At 50.6% G+C, this 11,778-nt stretch overlaps 4 protein-coding genes across 4 annotated transcripts; 2 read left to right on the top strand and 2 right to left on the bottom strand.

The window, feature by feature from the left end:
- Positions 1-710: 710 nt before the first annotated feature.
- On the bottom strand, positions 711-1,763 carry GGI43DRAFT_317426 (DUF202 domain-containing protein). The gene is made up of 3 exons (XM_083201796.1): positions 1,575-1,763; positions 1,440-1,507; positions 711-1,275 (listed from the first exon to the last, which is right to left on the bottom strand). Exons 1-3 carry the CDS (start codon positions 1,581-1,583, stop codon positions 939-941), a joined length of 414 nt encoding a protein of 137 aa, XP_083062890.1. The 5' UTR covers positions 1,584-1,763; the 3' UTR covers positions 711-938.
- A 1,010-nt stretch (positions 1,764-2,773) lies between these two features.
- On the bottom strand, positions 2,774-3,417 carry GGI43DRAFT_317447 (uncharacterized protein). Its single transcript, XM_083201797.1, has one exon. The coding sequence runs from the start codon at positions 3,318-3,320 to the stop codon at positions 2,868-2,870; it is 453 nt and encodes a 150-aa protein (XP_083062889.1). The 5' UTR covers positions 3,321-3,417; the 3' UTR covers positions 2,774-2,867.
- GGI43DRAFT_317543 (uncharacterized protein) lies at positions 3,271-4,071 on the top strand. Its single transcript, XM_083201798.1, has 2 exons — positions 3,271-3,286; positions 3,355-4,071. The coding sequence occupies exon 2, from the start codon at positions 3,480-3,482 to the stop codon at positions 3,876-3,878; it is 399 nt and encodes a 132-aa protein (XP_083062888.1). The 5' UTR covers positions 3,271-3,286; positions 3,355-3,479; the 3' UTR covers positions 3,879-4,071.
- A 1,350-nt stretch (positions 4,072-5,421) lies between these two features.
- Positions 5,422-10,064, top strand: GGI43DRAFT_400164 (uncharacterized protein). Its single transcript, XM_083205431.1, has one exon. The coding sequence runs from the start codon at positions 5,863-5,865 to the stop codon at positions 9,469-9,471; it is 3,609 nt and encodes a 1,202-aa protein (XP_083062887.1). The 5' UTR covers positions 5,422-5,862; the 3' UTR covers positions 9,472-10,064.
- The last annotated feature ends 1,714 nt before the right edge of the window (positions 10,065-11,778 follow it).

The raw sequence follows: 11,778 nt of genomic DNA, 5'->3' as shown, positions 1-11,778 counted from the left end.
CAGTTGTTATAGGTTCTATATGAGCCGCAAAAGCCAGTGTAATAGAAGGTTGTAACTCGACCCCCGGCTCAATGACTAAATTGGATCAAGATCTCCAAAAGCAATAAGGTTCAGCTAGCTTGGTTAAATCAAGTTTAACCAAAGCAGATCACCTAAATCGCTCAATGTCGTCTGTATATAGTAATTTAAAGAGAAAGAAATGTGGAGAAATATTTCTTATCTACGAGAGACCAAATTATAGAAACAAGTGTTTCTTGGTTGTTGGGACATATATTCAAGCAATAACGGTTATTGTTCTCGACTCGTAGAGGAGATCAACTCTGTATGTTACGGATGAATCGTTGCTTCACATCTCCATACACAGAATCACGAAAAATTGAGCTTCCCGAGCAACTTATAAATAGAAGCAAACTAAAAGATGCGAGGGTATTATATGTGGCTAGCCTCAAGTCCAAAAGAAACTTTGTCAAAGCGCGGCTCTAATAACACTCTTGTATGAACACGTATATCCGCCAAGATGCCACCAATTAATGCAATTTAACGCCAGACGCAATGTGAAAAGGGGTAGAAACACATAGAGTATGCTACCTTTCTAGTATTTGAAAGTCATTAGAAACTTGAGAGATGTGTGAGTGATACACTGGTGAAAAAAAAGGGATGGTAAGAAAAAGAAGGGGGGAAAATGCGATGATGAATGGTGGTGAATCCCAGGCGAGTTCTTGCTGAGAACCTTGAATAAACTAAATATAGCAAACAACGCTAGAAATGCCAGGAAATTTAAAACAGAGATGATTCATAGATTGTGGCATTCAGCCAAAATTCAAATGAATTCTTGCGGGCGGATATCGTAGCCATGTCGAGTTTCGCTCGTAAGCATGGCGGTAAGCAGAGTAACCGAATCCTTTCAGACGACCGGTAAAGTTAATTATAATGATAGCTCATACGTCTTTAAGTTCCCATGTCAACGCCAAAAGCGTAGCATAGGCGCAAAGACTTAGCACAGTCAACAGGACCACAGTGTCGCCGCTGGTCCGGAATTTCCGGTGTAGAATGCCATCTGCCGACTCGGCGACGAAGAACTGGCGGTTGCCCTGGTACCGGCGGTAGACGGAGACGAGGAGAATGGCTGTGCCAAAGGCGGCAAAGAGGGCGCCGATGGGGTAGAACTCCTCAGTGAAAACTTTGAGGATGACGAGGGAGAAGGAGAAGAGGCCCAGGGCGGTGCGCATGTAGGCACCCTCGAAAGTTCGCTGGGCGGCGCGGATTTCGACGAGTCTATGAAAGGGGTATCGGTGAGTAATGGAATTAGAGTGAGAATCCTTTAGAAAAAGCATGCAGATGTAGTCATGTAGATGTAGATTGGCGTCATCCTTGTCGCATCGGGGCGACATGGCGGGTGATGAGAATATGCGTGCAAAGTTACGTGTGGAACCACTCACTCGTCAGAAGTCAGCACCACAGACCGAGCTCTATGGAGCCGAAGATGCATGCTCTCCTCTGGGTGCGGCTGGAGGGCGTTGTTAGTCCAGTTTATTCTGGTGTAAGACGCAGGGGCATATCTTTTCTTTACGAACCCGAAACATGATGGGCGAGCACGCGCGATAGATGCCGTGTCTGCGGATATCGCTGCTCTTGATTTCTTATAGGACTGAGTTTATAGCTTCCGTTGGAGGTTTGTTCAGAATGAGGCAAGCAAAGAGATCAAGCAAAGATGAGAGGCGATGGCGATGAAATCACTTGATCGCCTGGATGGCGGGTTGGTGGTTGAAGCATCACGTGGCTCAATGACGTGGGGTGGCTGATCTCTGCCGAAGTCGCATTTTAGCTATCTGCATATCTACTGTATTCTATCATTCTATCTGTTTGCTATCCAAAGAGCGTGTGTGGCATTCAATCTCATATGGTAAAGATTTCATAAAATGTTTTACATGACCCATTCCATAAAAACGAGGCGAGTTGATCCTGCGAAATCGCAGCCCACCATCTATGCTACACTACCGGTGTCAGGATTGCACAGACGAGACGATGCAGGAGACACAGCGCCAGCGCCAGCGCCGGCACCAACCCAACCCAACCCAACCCAACAGTGCAGCCGCCTGCGCGCGCTTTGGGACTGGCGGTTATCGATCAGGCAGCGCGCTTATCTCCCTGCGCAGATTGGGCGTGAATAGTAGGGCGAGACTCATGGATTCCTGTGCCGGCACACGCGGTGTCCAAATCAAGCAGACCGAGCAGTGGGTGGCGCTGCAGTAGCGGAAACTGGACGAGACGGATCGAGGGCTTCGAGTGAGGCCGCTCGTTTGGGAGGGAGCCACTATCCCAGTCTCGGGTATTGCTCTTTTTGCTTCTCAAGCTTCACTCCCTTGAAAGCGTGAGGCTTCTCGTTAATGTTTTTGAATCTGCCTTAATATGGGGCTGTTGTCTCAGTGGGCTTATACACCTAACCTGCCACAAAGCAGACATGTGGCTGTATGTAGGATTCCTATGCAGGCTTCGGAAGAGAGGTCTGTGTGCGCGTGGCTTGTGAGGTGAGCAGGTAAGACAATGAAGCTTCTGTGGAATGTTCTAGGATACAATTTTCAGATGGTCGATGCTACTATAATCCATGATATCACTTACAGTAGGATAGTAGCTACAAGCGGGCACTATATTGGAGTGAGGCGGTGCTGGCGATAGCATAGTCGACACTAAAGAGCGTCTTCAGCCGCATGGTGGGACGCACGAGATGTGGCAGTGCTTTGCTTGCTGCTCCCCCCAAGCATAATTTGTGGCTCTTTATATTGCAATATTACACTTTACGAAAGTATGGAGCACGCATGTAAGTGATATTCGCTACGCTCTTGAGAAAAGGAGCCTGGAACCTGCCCCTAGGGGAGGAGTTGCCAAGACTTCATCATCATGCCCGGAATTCTCTGCTTAATCTCCGCGATAAGCACAGCGCCGCACAGCTCAGAGTCTAGCCACGGCCATGGCAGCAATAGGGTGCTGACAAGAGCCGAGTCAGCCGGGAAATTAATCGCTGCTGCCGCTGTTCTGCTTCCTGGTGTTATTGAACGCCGAGAAACGGGTAGCGGTAGCAAGCCGAATATCTGGTCCGTGGCTAGTGTAATAATTAACAACAGCTCGGCGCATGTAAGAATATGGAGTACTTTGCAGCAGCAGCATATTGGACCACGTCTACGGAGCATGTTGCTACTAGATCCTGCCGGCACGCATGTGGGTTGCATCAATTTCAAGCCGCTGAGAGTCTGCGAAACACTTAGAGTCTGCGAAACACTTAAAACAAGTTGCGTCTTACCAGTGCGTATGTAGTATTCCATAGTACCTCATGCATTGCTGATCCAGTATGGCAAGGTCTTGATCCTTCGGAAAGCTGCTGCTACGTACCGCACACGCGAGGTATCCATATCCTCCTCGACCAAGCACGAGCACGGATGTGGAGTATCACATAGGCACTACTGTCTCTTGTTCTCTCGTCTATGGTTAGACAACCTTATTTCATGGTGCTGATGTCATGGCAGTGTCTGTCTCAAGTTTATCGTGGTGTGCTGCAGTTCGCACCCCAAGGTGCCTTGCTTGTGTGCCCCAGCGGGATACAGACAGCGATAGATTCTTCGATAACGCTAGTCCTGAGAACAAGGCGGTGCTCCATCTCGTCTCGGTTCGCAGCCACACTACGAGAACGCCTCGGGGGCTGGGACCACCTGACTTGGATTTCGTGCTGGATAGCCTCGCAGGGCCATCGGAGCGCACTATGGCCCAAAGTGGTGCTTTTCAAGACAGGTCCAACGGATTTGGAGTCTGCGCGGCGCCTCGTGCCCACCCTCGTGCATGGGCTGGGCGCGCAGTCTTGTCAGGGGTCAGGCGGCTCTAGATGACCAGATACCTGACCAAGCGCGGCGTTTTCCCAGACGATTCTAGTATTGCACTATCATGCCTAGCTCGATGTCCGTAAGGCTTTTCAACGGCATGTTTTTCCACTTGACAGAGAGGGTCAGCCCCACCGGCGAAGCAGACAGAGCCTTTTCCTTCTAGTGTTGCTGCTGTCTAGCTAGGCTTTTTCCAACGGTGGAGGCTATGGAGACAAGAGACTGCAACAAGTGACATGCTATGTGAGTTTGACAGACCTAACACAATTGACGATGAAAGATGGGAGGGCAGAACTTAGCGCGGAGAACCATCGAGACGATTATTTCCTGTTGCGAAGCGTCTGGAGTGAAAGCTGAGAAGAGCTTTGCTGTGTCTAGACTGGAAAGAGTCTAACCTAAACTCCCACCCCGGTGATTATGACCCAATACTTGCAGCGTAGCAGCACCACTATTACCTTGTAACCTTGTGCCGGCAAGTTGCAAGCACTTGGGCATCGCTTGGAGTTTTTTGATTCCGGCCAACCGCGCGTCTCTTTGAGCCCTGGGTTAGCACGTTTGGGCGTAAACTCGTACGGTATAGGTGCCCGCGGAGTGGAATCCCGGTTGCCCGCCGGCTCTATCATCATCATTCACTGTGATAACTCATTGTTGTCCTCATATGGATGTATGTTGTAAGGCGATGTATTGTGTACTTGAAAATGGCCGATCTGGTTGTTATTCCCGTTGTCCTTTGTTGGGGGTTCAACCCACGGATGTCTATTTTAGGGCAGTTGAGCTTCCCGGCTCGATGCTGAACTAGTAGCACCCAAGGCACTGCAACTGAAGTGCTAGAGCGCCATTAGCAGAGCTCCATGTGGTAATAGTTGGCACCTATAAACAGTAACAGCAGGGCAGTCAGTAATAGCTCTTAGCCCCTCAGTCTCTTCTCACGTGGGATTTCATCTTCATCTGTTTGCGTTGCTTTCTTTCATTCCATTTCATCTCGTCTGGTCTCGCCTCGTCTCATCTCATGCTTTCTTCATCTCGCCCAACATCTCCTTAATTCATTGCAAACAGTACTGCCCATTTCTCACAACTTCTCGCTGAATATTACCAGTACCGACTACCTGCCTGCCTCTTGCCGTCGCATTTAGATCTCGGGGCCCCTTGTGCAAGCTACTAGGCGTCCCCTCCCGCATTTTCGCCCCCCCACCACACCACCACAATCACTATCACCACCAACCCACTTGCCCACACACCCCAAATCGCAGCTCATTGAGGCCCTGGGCCAGCTTGAAGCCCGAAAGCCCAGCAAAAACGGTTGCACCACTATGACGCTTTTGACACCACCAGCTGGTACATGGAACTTTGTTGTCTCGGGTCATACACGTATTGCACCTCGGTAACACGTACAAGCAGCACGACCCAAGACTGATTCCGGCCACAAGCACAAGAGAGAGACAGCAAGATGGCAGCAAGGGTTGCTCTCGCAGGGGGTGCGGTCGACAGCCTAATCAAGGTGGTAAGCGCCTTTAGATCCGCCAGCCGCACCCACACGCTGGCTGCCCATGTCCCATCCCATCATCAGCTCTGGCTCTCCGCCCACTGCCCTTTTTTTTCTCGTCCGACACCACTTTGTCATCCTAATTTCTAATTCTTAGCCAGACGCCGCAGCCTCTCTAGACCGTCAGTTTGCCGACTGCGCCCCAAAGCTTGAAATCTGGCTCCCGCCCTGCCTAGCAAAACACAGCGCAGCAAAAGAAATCATAGCTCGCCGCCACCCCGTTTGCTCTCCAGGAACATGGTCCCTGGCCAGTGACGTGACGCTGCGCATCTCCAGAGCGCACCAGTTTAGGCCTACAGGGCCCCGGCTGCGCTGTCTTGGATCTCTCGATAGAGAGCCACCGCTTCTCTTTTCTCCTGCCATAACCTCCCTCTTTCCTCCTCCTTGCCGCATATACGGAGTACTTATCCTCGGGCATCCCCTTACGCTCGGCCCCAGCTGGATACAATCATGTCTTCCGCATCGGCAGCCGCTCAAGGGTTCTCCGTGCCTCACGACACCGACAGCCCTCTTACCCTCGATCGCGACTTTGACTTCGACCCTCAACCCCGCGATTCAGTTGCGCCTGGTACCGGCCAACAGCATCAGCAGCAGCAGCAGCAGCATCAATATCAGCATCAGCAGGCGCAGCAGGGGCGCTCATCAATCGACTCAAACTTGCTATCCCCCTTCTTATCCCGAGTCAACAGTGACTCTCTCTCCCCTGCGAACCCCTCAGAGACACCTGCCGGGTCTTCGACATTGAGCCTCTACCAATCCAGTGACTACAGCGACTTTGACGACGACCCTTTCTTCGGTGCCAATTTTACCAATCCCGAGGTCGGCACGCCATCCTTTTTGGACGACCATAGCGTATGGGACCTATCACTGAACAACACCCCAGGAGTCGAGCCTCAGCAAGAACATAATGCCAACGACGATAATTATCATCCTTTAACCCCGGATCAGACTGCTTCCGTCCACACACTTTCACCGCGAAGCGAGGAGAGAACAGCTCTCACGCGACCGGATCAACATCAGCTACCCAGCTCCATCTCACCGCAGGAGCTTCAGAAGCCCTTCAAGCCCAATCCCCTTGTCATCCCAGCACCCCAGTTGACGCCAAGCCAGACGGATAGCGCACAGTCTAGTGAGGACGGATTAGCACCTGCTCCCGTCGATATGAGATGCCAGAGCCCTCGCGTCACCATCTCCGTATGGGACAAAGATAACAATGGTCCTGTCCATACCGTCGAACGTTCTTTTGAAGAAAGTCCGTCGACGGTACGAGGAGGCCTTGAGTCTGCTGGAGACTTGATAACATCATCCATGAACTATGGCCAAGGCAAATCGGTTACTAGAGATTCCACGGGCCAATGGCAGCGCGACCCTGCCACCGGCCTTGGCGGTTTGGATCCAAAACGGCGACCTGGAGAAGCAATCGCGAGTATCAACGAGATTATGAGCCGTCAAGAGATTGAGGAGAAAAATGGCGAGGTCGACAAATGGCTTACTGGTAATCTCAACGAGGTTGTTGTTCCAGATACCCCGTCCCTTGAGGATATTAGCGCCGCAGAAGAGCAGAGCCGCAACAGCAATGACAGCATTCCTCTTGGGGACCAAACTGAAAATAAATACATCCCCGGCCAAACTTATTACTCTCCTAATGGCGTTGGCCAGTTAGCCGATGAGGACTACGATATCATCTATGCTAATCGCAATTGGGCCGATGCCCCCATTCTTCCCTCTATCAGAAACAGTGGAGAGAGCCGTCATCAGCCCCAGAGCTCACAAGCCGCTATTGAGCGTTTCGAGAGGATGTGCCGTGATAATGACTCGATTATCTCTCGAGCGGCAACCTGGGGTACTCGCCGACGCAGCTTACCCAGCGTTGTCGACGTTGATATCGAGGGCGTCACGAGCGGTAATTTCTTGAAGAAGCTCTCCATCAGTCGAAGCGGCGATAAGAGCAGCAGATCTGGCAGCCTCCTGAAAGACCTTCGCGGTCTTGTTCGACGTCCTAGCGGCTCACATGCGCGCAAGCGCTCGCGTAGTGGACAGCGTGAAGCTTCAAATGAACAGACAGAGCAACCACCAACTCATAATAAACGTGATAGCCTGCCGCACCTCTCCCCTATGACACGAACACCCAGCTGGGGAAAGAAGCACCAGACTCCCAGTATCAATACTGCCTTGGTATCCATGGGCCAAAACTTTGCTTCTATCGGCACTACGCATTCGCGCTCTGGATCTATTAGTACCATCCCGCCTCCGCCTTCCAAAGGTGTTTTCCCCAGCCTCAGTGTGAAAAGCTCTCTGAGACGACCGCGAAGCAAATCGGACTTACCCAAGCCATCTGCTACCCCCAGCAACAGTAATGTCGATAGTGGTCACTCCAGTCTCGCTGACATGTGGAGGAAAACTGGTGGACCACCTGTAGCGGCTCTCAGGCAAGCCGCTGCTCCCGTCGAACCAGACGACGACGATGATGACGATGACGATTTTTACGAAGATAACGACATGAAGATGAACCCCAATATCATTGATGACATCAGTCCAAACTTTGCTGGCTTCCAACAGCACATCCAGACCCTTAACCAAGGACTAGCCCCTGCACATAGCTACCTTGTAGATCGCATTGCCCACCAGCAGATTATTAGGTACAAGCAGCTACTTAATAACAAAGTCAAACACCTCGGCCTTGGGGCTAACTGCCCTTGTGGTTCGCTCTGCTTGGCGCTGGGCGGCTCAGCGAACCTGCTGAGTTCAAGGGGGGGAGATAATGGCAATGGCAAGGGATTAGATGCATTATCAACGCACTACGATGATGATGACGATGTCACACCGACTGAAGGCGCCATTAACCAAGAGAGCTTCCCGACTGATATACCTATGCCGCCAACACAGCATTTGCCGGCAGAGTTTGAATGCCAGCTGTGTTACCAGAAGAAGAAGTTCCACAAGCCATCCGACTGGACCAAACATGTACATGAGGATGTGCAGCCATTTACATGTACGTGGGATAAATGCCGAGATCCCAAGATCTTCAAGCGCAAGGCCGACTGGGTCCGCCATGAAAACGAGGGCCACCGCCACTTGGAGTGGTGGACGTGTGATGTTGAAGATTGCCGGCACACATGCTATCGCCGTGACAATTTCTTGCAGCACCTCGTTCGCGAGCACAAATTCCAGGAACCCAAGGTGAAGACCAAGGCAGCTATGAAAAAGGTCGGCACAGTCGATCCAACGTGGCAAAAGGTTGAGCGTTGTCATGTAGAAACGAGCAAACAGCCGCACGAAGAACCGTGCCGGTTCTGCGGCAAAGTATTCCCGACGTGGAAGAAGTTGACTGTTCACCTGGCCAAGCATATGGAGCAAATCTCGCTTCCTGTGTTACGCTTGGTAGCGGCCAAAGCAAAAGAACTGGCAGCGGATACCATCATCAGCCCGGTCCAGGATCCCCCTCCGCGGCACGAAATTCCACTCATACAAGATCAAAATTCGCCTGCAATGCGATATCCAGACAATGGCCAGCAACAGCTTTCTACGGTGTCGCCAATGCCGCCGCCGCAGCATCAGCAGCAGCCATCGATGCCGTATTCACAGGCCCAAAATCAATTCATGTATTCTCAGGTGATGAACCCTGGCCAATTCCACTCGTCTTTCTATCCCCAATTCGACAACATCGGCCAAAATCTACATCAAAACCAGTCAATGGCCGCTAGCCCGCTAGTTCATGGGTTTGACCCCGGCCGGCGGGCTCAGGACCTGCCCGTCACCTCGGCTCCATATGGGCAGGGGTCAAATCCGTATACCGCCATGGCAATCCAAAATGAGGTGGAGCAATTCCCACCCCTGAATGCATTGGGTTTGCAGAACGTGTCTGTACAGGTCGCTGCTGCACCCCCTATGAACGCGCCCATGTACGACGGCATGATGGACCCTTCGAGCGTCCAAGGCAGCCCATTCAGCGGACACGATACGCTGTCGACCTACTCACATTCTCCTCACCAGGGAGCTTCTATTCATCTAGATACCAAGGGCTGGGACGATGGACAACAGGCGTCTGGGTTTTATTGAAGCGTTGAATAACCACTTGGTTATTAAGCGACGCAGTTTCTTCTTTTTTTTTTCCACTTTTCTTTCTTTCACTGGTTCATGCTCATATTAGAGTTGGATAAAATTTCAAGGCATGGATTCAAGCAACAATTTGCTATTATGAAGGGCTAGGAACGAGTAGCAGTATATGAACACGATTCCCCTACAGTGGCTTGTTATTTGGGCTTTTTTTTTTTTTTGTTGCACTTTAGCATGCGAGTTGGACATGGTGGAGAGCAGTATACAAAACAGGGCCTCTCCTTTCCTTTCCTCCCCTGCTTTTTCCTGCATATTGCATTGTCTATTAGCTATATAGCAATCATTTCGAGAGTATATTGAAGAGAGACAAAGAGTTCAGTCTTGTGTGCTATGAGCCATTGATTTGGATAACAAAGCTGCATATATCTTTCTAACCTGATGCGTGAGAGTAATCTATATAAGACGTGGCTCTAAGTTTTTCCTTTTCTTTCTTACCTGAAAGCATCTAAATCGGTGAACAGGACTTTTATATGAGATGTAAAAGGCCGACTACAAGTGTTTTGATTTGAGAACATGCTGTTAAGTAGGGAGAAGTCCGGGGGCGTATTACTGATACGAGTCAATACAGTACGGAGTAAAATGGAGTTCCACAATATTTGCTGCCTTGAGCGAACTCGTATTAGTGCCAATCAGGAGAAAATAGCAGTACGCGTATGACTTTGTGCCATGTATAAACCGAGCTTCTTGTATAACTTATCAAGGCAGGTTACATCTCAGCATGAAAAGGCGGTTGGCTCGGCTGGTACCACAAAACCACGAGCCAATTGGTTTTTTTCTTCTTCTATTCCTCTCGTCTTCTCGGCTATTTCTTTCTTTAGAAGAAACAGGAGCTGGGGTGGCTGTGTTTACTATGCTTGAGACTGGGGCCGTGCGGTGAGGTGCAGTTCAGTGCAGATCATGGAGCGGGAGAGAGAACTTTTGGGGGATGAGCATCTAGACATCAGATCATCTACAGCACTGAGAAGCGATCAATTGATCACTCCATAGTTTTCTTCTCTCTCCCCTTCTCCGAGAAATCACTATTGGCAGCTTGTCTAATGATGACATGTGTTGATCATCTATCTAAGATGTCACTAGCTGGGTAGGCAATTTGCCTACCAGGATGGGAATGTGTGTTATCTCCATCAAAAGCTGCATCTCGAAATACTAGACGATAGGCGGCCTCTCGTCTATTTCTCGCCCAATTTAATTTTCCCTCTTAAAAAAAAGGGACCTAAAATAAGATACAGCGAAATGTTTTTTTTTTTTTTTGTTATTTTTATCTTGGTGCCATGCTCGTTTACCCCCAAAAGGGCTCATCTCGTTGCTGGCAAGTTTTTGGGCGAGTGTAATTTCGCTGGACGATCCCTGAAATCTTGGGCAGGTAGCTAGCGGTGCCCCGTCGCTTGGTGCGTGGTTATCTGGAATGACCTTGTTGGTGCCATGATGGGACGATTCAGGGATTGGTGGAAATCTGCTTTTCGAGCAGAATCTCAGTCCTGGACGAGCCATGCAATGTCCATCACTTAATGCTCATGTTGATAATGGGCTCATTCGCTGCTTATAACCGCGTGCTTCCAAGTATTTGGACCGTTTGAGCTTCTAGCGGCCAGTTTCAGCGCCGCTGCTCTCCAGCCTCGACCCGCGCCTGGCCAATCAAGGCCTTGCGCAGGTACCAATTCCGACCCCCTTCCACTGGATCTGCCCCTAAGAGCGCTGGGAAGGGGCGGCCCTTGCAGCGCCCAGGAACGGTGACCTGGGAGTAACCTTGCTCCAGCGCCGGGGCGTGGCGGTCCAGCCGGTACCTCCCCGGTAGCGGTACTGCATGGCGTCCAGAGGCTTGTATTGGAGGTGGGGGAAGGAGGGACCCCGGCTGTGGGTAGTGCTGCATCCCCTTTCGGCATGTTTCAACCGTGGACATCGAATTGCAGCTTGGGCCTTGCTTTCCTGGGAGATTCTGGGCGTCGTTTGCCTTCTCCTTCTTTTCTTCTCCTTCTTTTCCATAATTCACTTGTCGTCACTTTTGTTTGTTTCTTTGCTCGCTCTTTTATCCGTTGTAGCAACTGCTCGATTCTGAATTTCGTCATTCATTTTCTGTGTTTTCTTCGCTCCCTCCTCGGCGACTCGTCCCGGGCCTGCTCTTCTGCTACCAACACTTTGTGATGCTTTGGGAGACCCTGCTTCGCATAGTGCCATAACAGTGAGCTGAGCCTAATCGAGTCTTGCCAGACGAATTGAGTCTTACTCACTACTGCCCTTCCTTGCTGCGAT

The sequence above is a fragment of the Trichoderma evansii genome (genome assembly GCF_050947405.1).
Source record: "Trichoderma evansii strain SZMC 28006 chromosome Unknown GGI43scaffold_5, whole genome shotgun sequence".
NCBI classification, from domain to species: domain Eukaryota; kingdom Fungi; phylum Ascomycota; class Sordariomycetes; order Hypocreales; family Hypocreaceae; genus Trichoderma; species Trichoderma evansii.
This window is presented reverse-complemented; position numbering and strand designations above follow the sequence as displayed.

Excerpts from the sequence above, each read along its gene's own strand:
- GGI43DRAFT_400164 (XM_083205431.1), top strand. The coding sequence starts at position 5,863 with ATGTCTTCCGCATCGGCAGCCGCTCAAGGGTTCTCCGTGCCTCACGAC.
- GGI43DRAFT_317447 (XM_083201797.1), bottom strand. The coding sequence starts at position 3,320 with ATGGAATACTACATACGCACTGGTAAGACGCAACTTGTTTTAAGTGTT.
- GGI43DRAFT_317543 (XM_083201798.1), top strand. The coding sequence starts at position 3,480 with ATGGTTAGACAACCTTATTTCATGGTGCTGATGTCATGGCAGTGTCTG.
- GGI43DRAFT_317426 (XM_083201796.1), bottom strand. Across the intron at positions 1,276-1,439 it reads GTGGTGCTGACTTCTGACGA|ACTCGTCGAAATCCGCGCCG; the intron begins GTGAGTGGTTCC and ends CCCCTTTCATAG.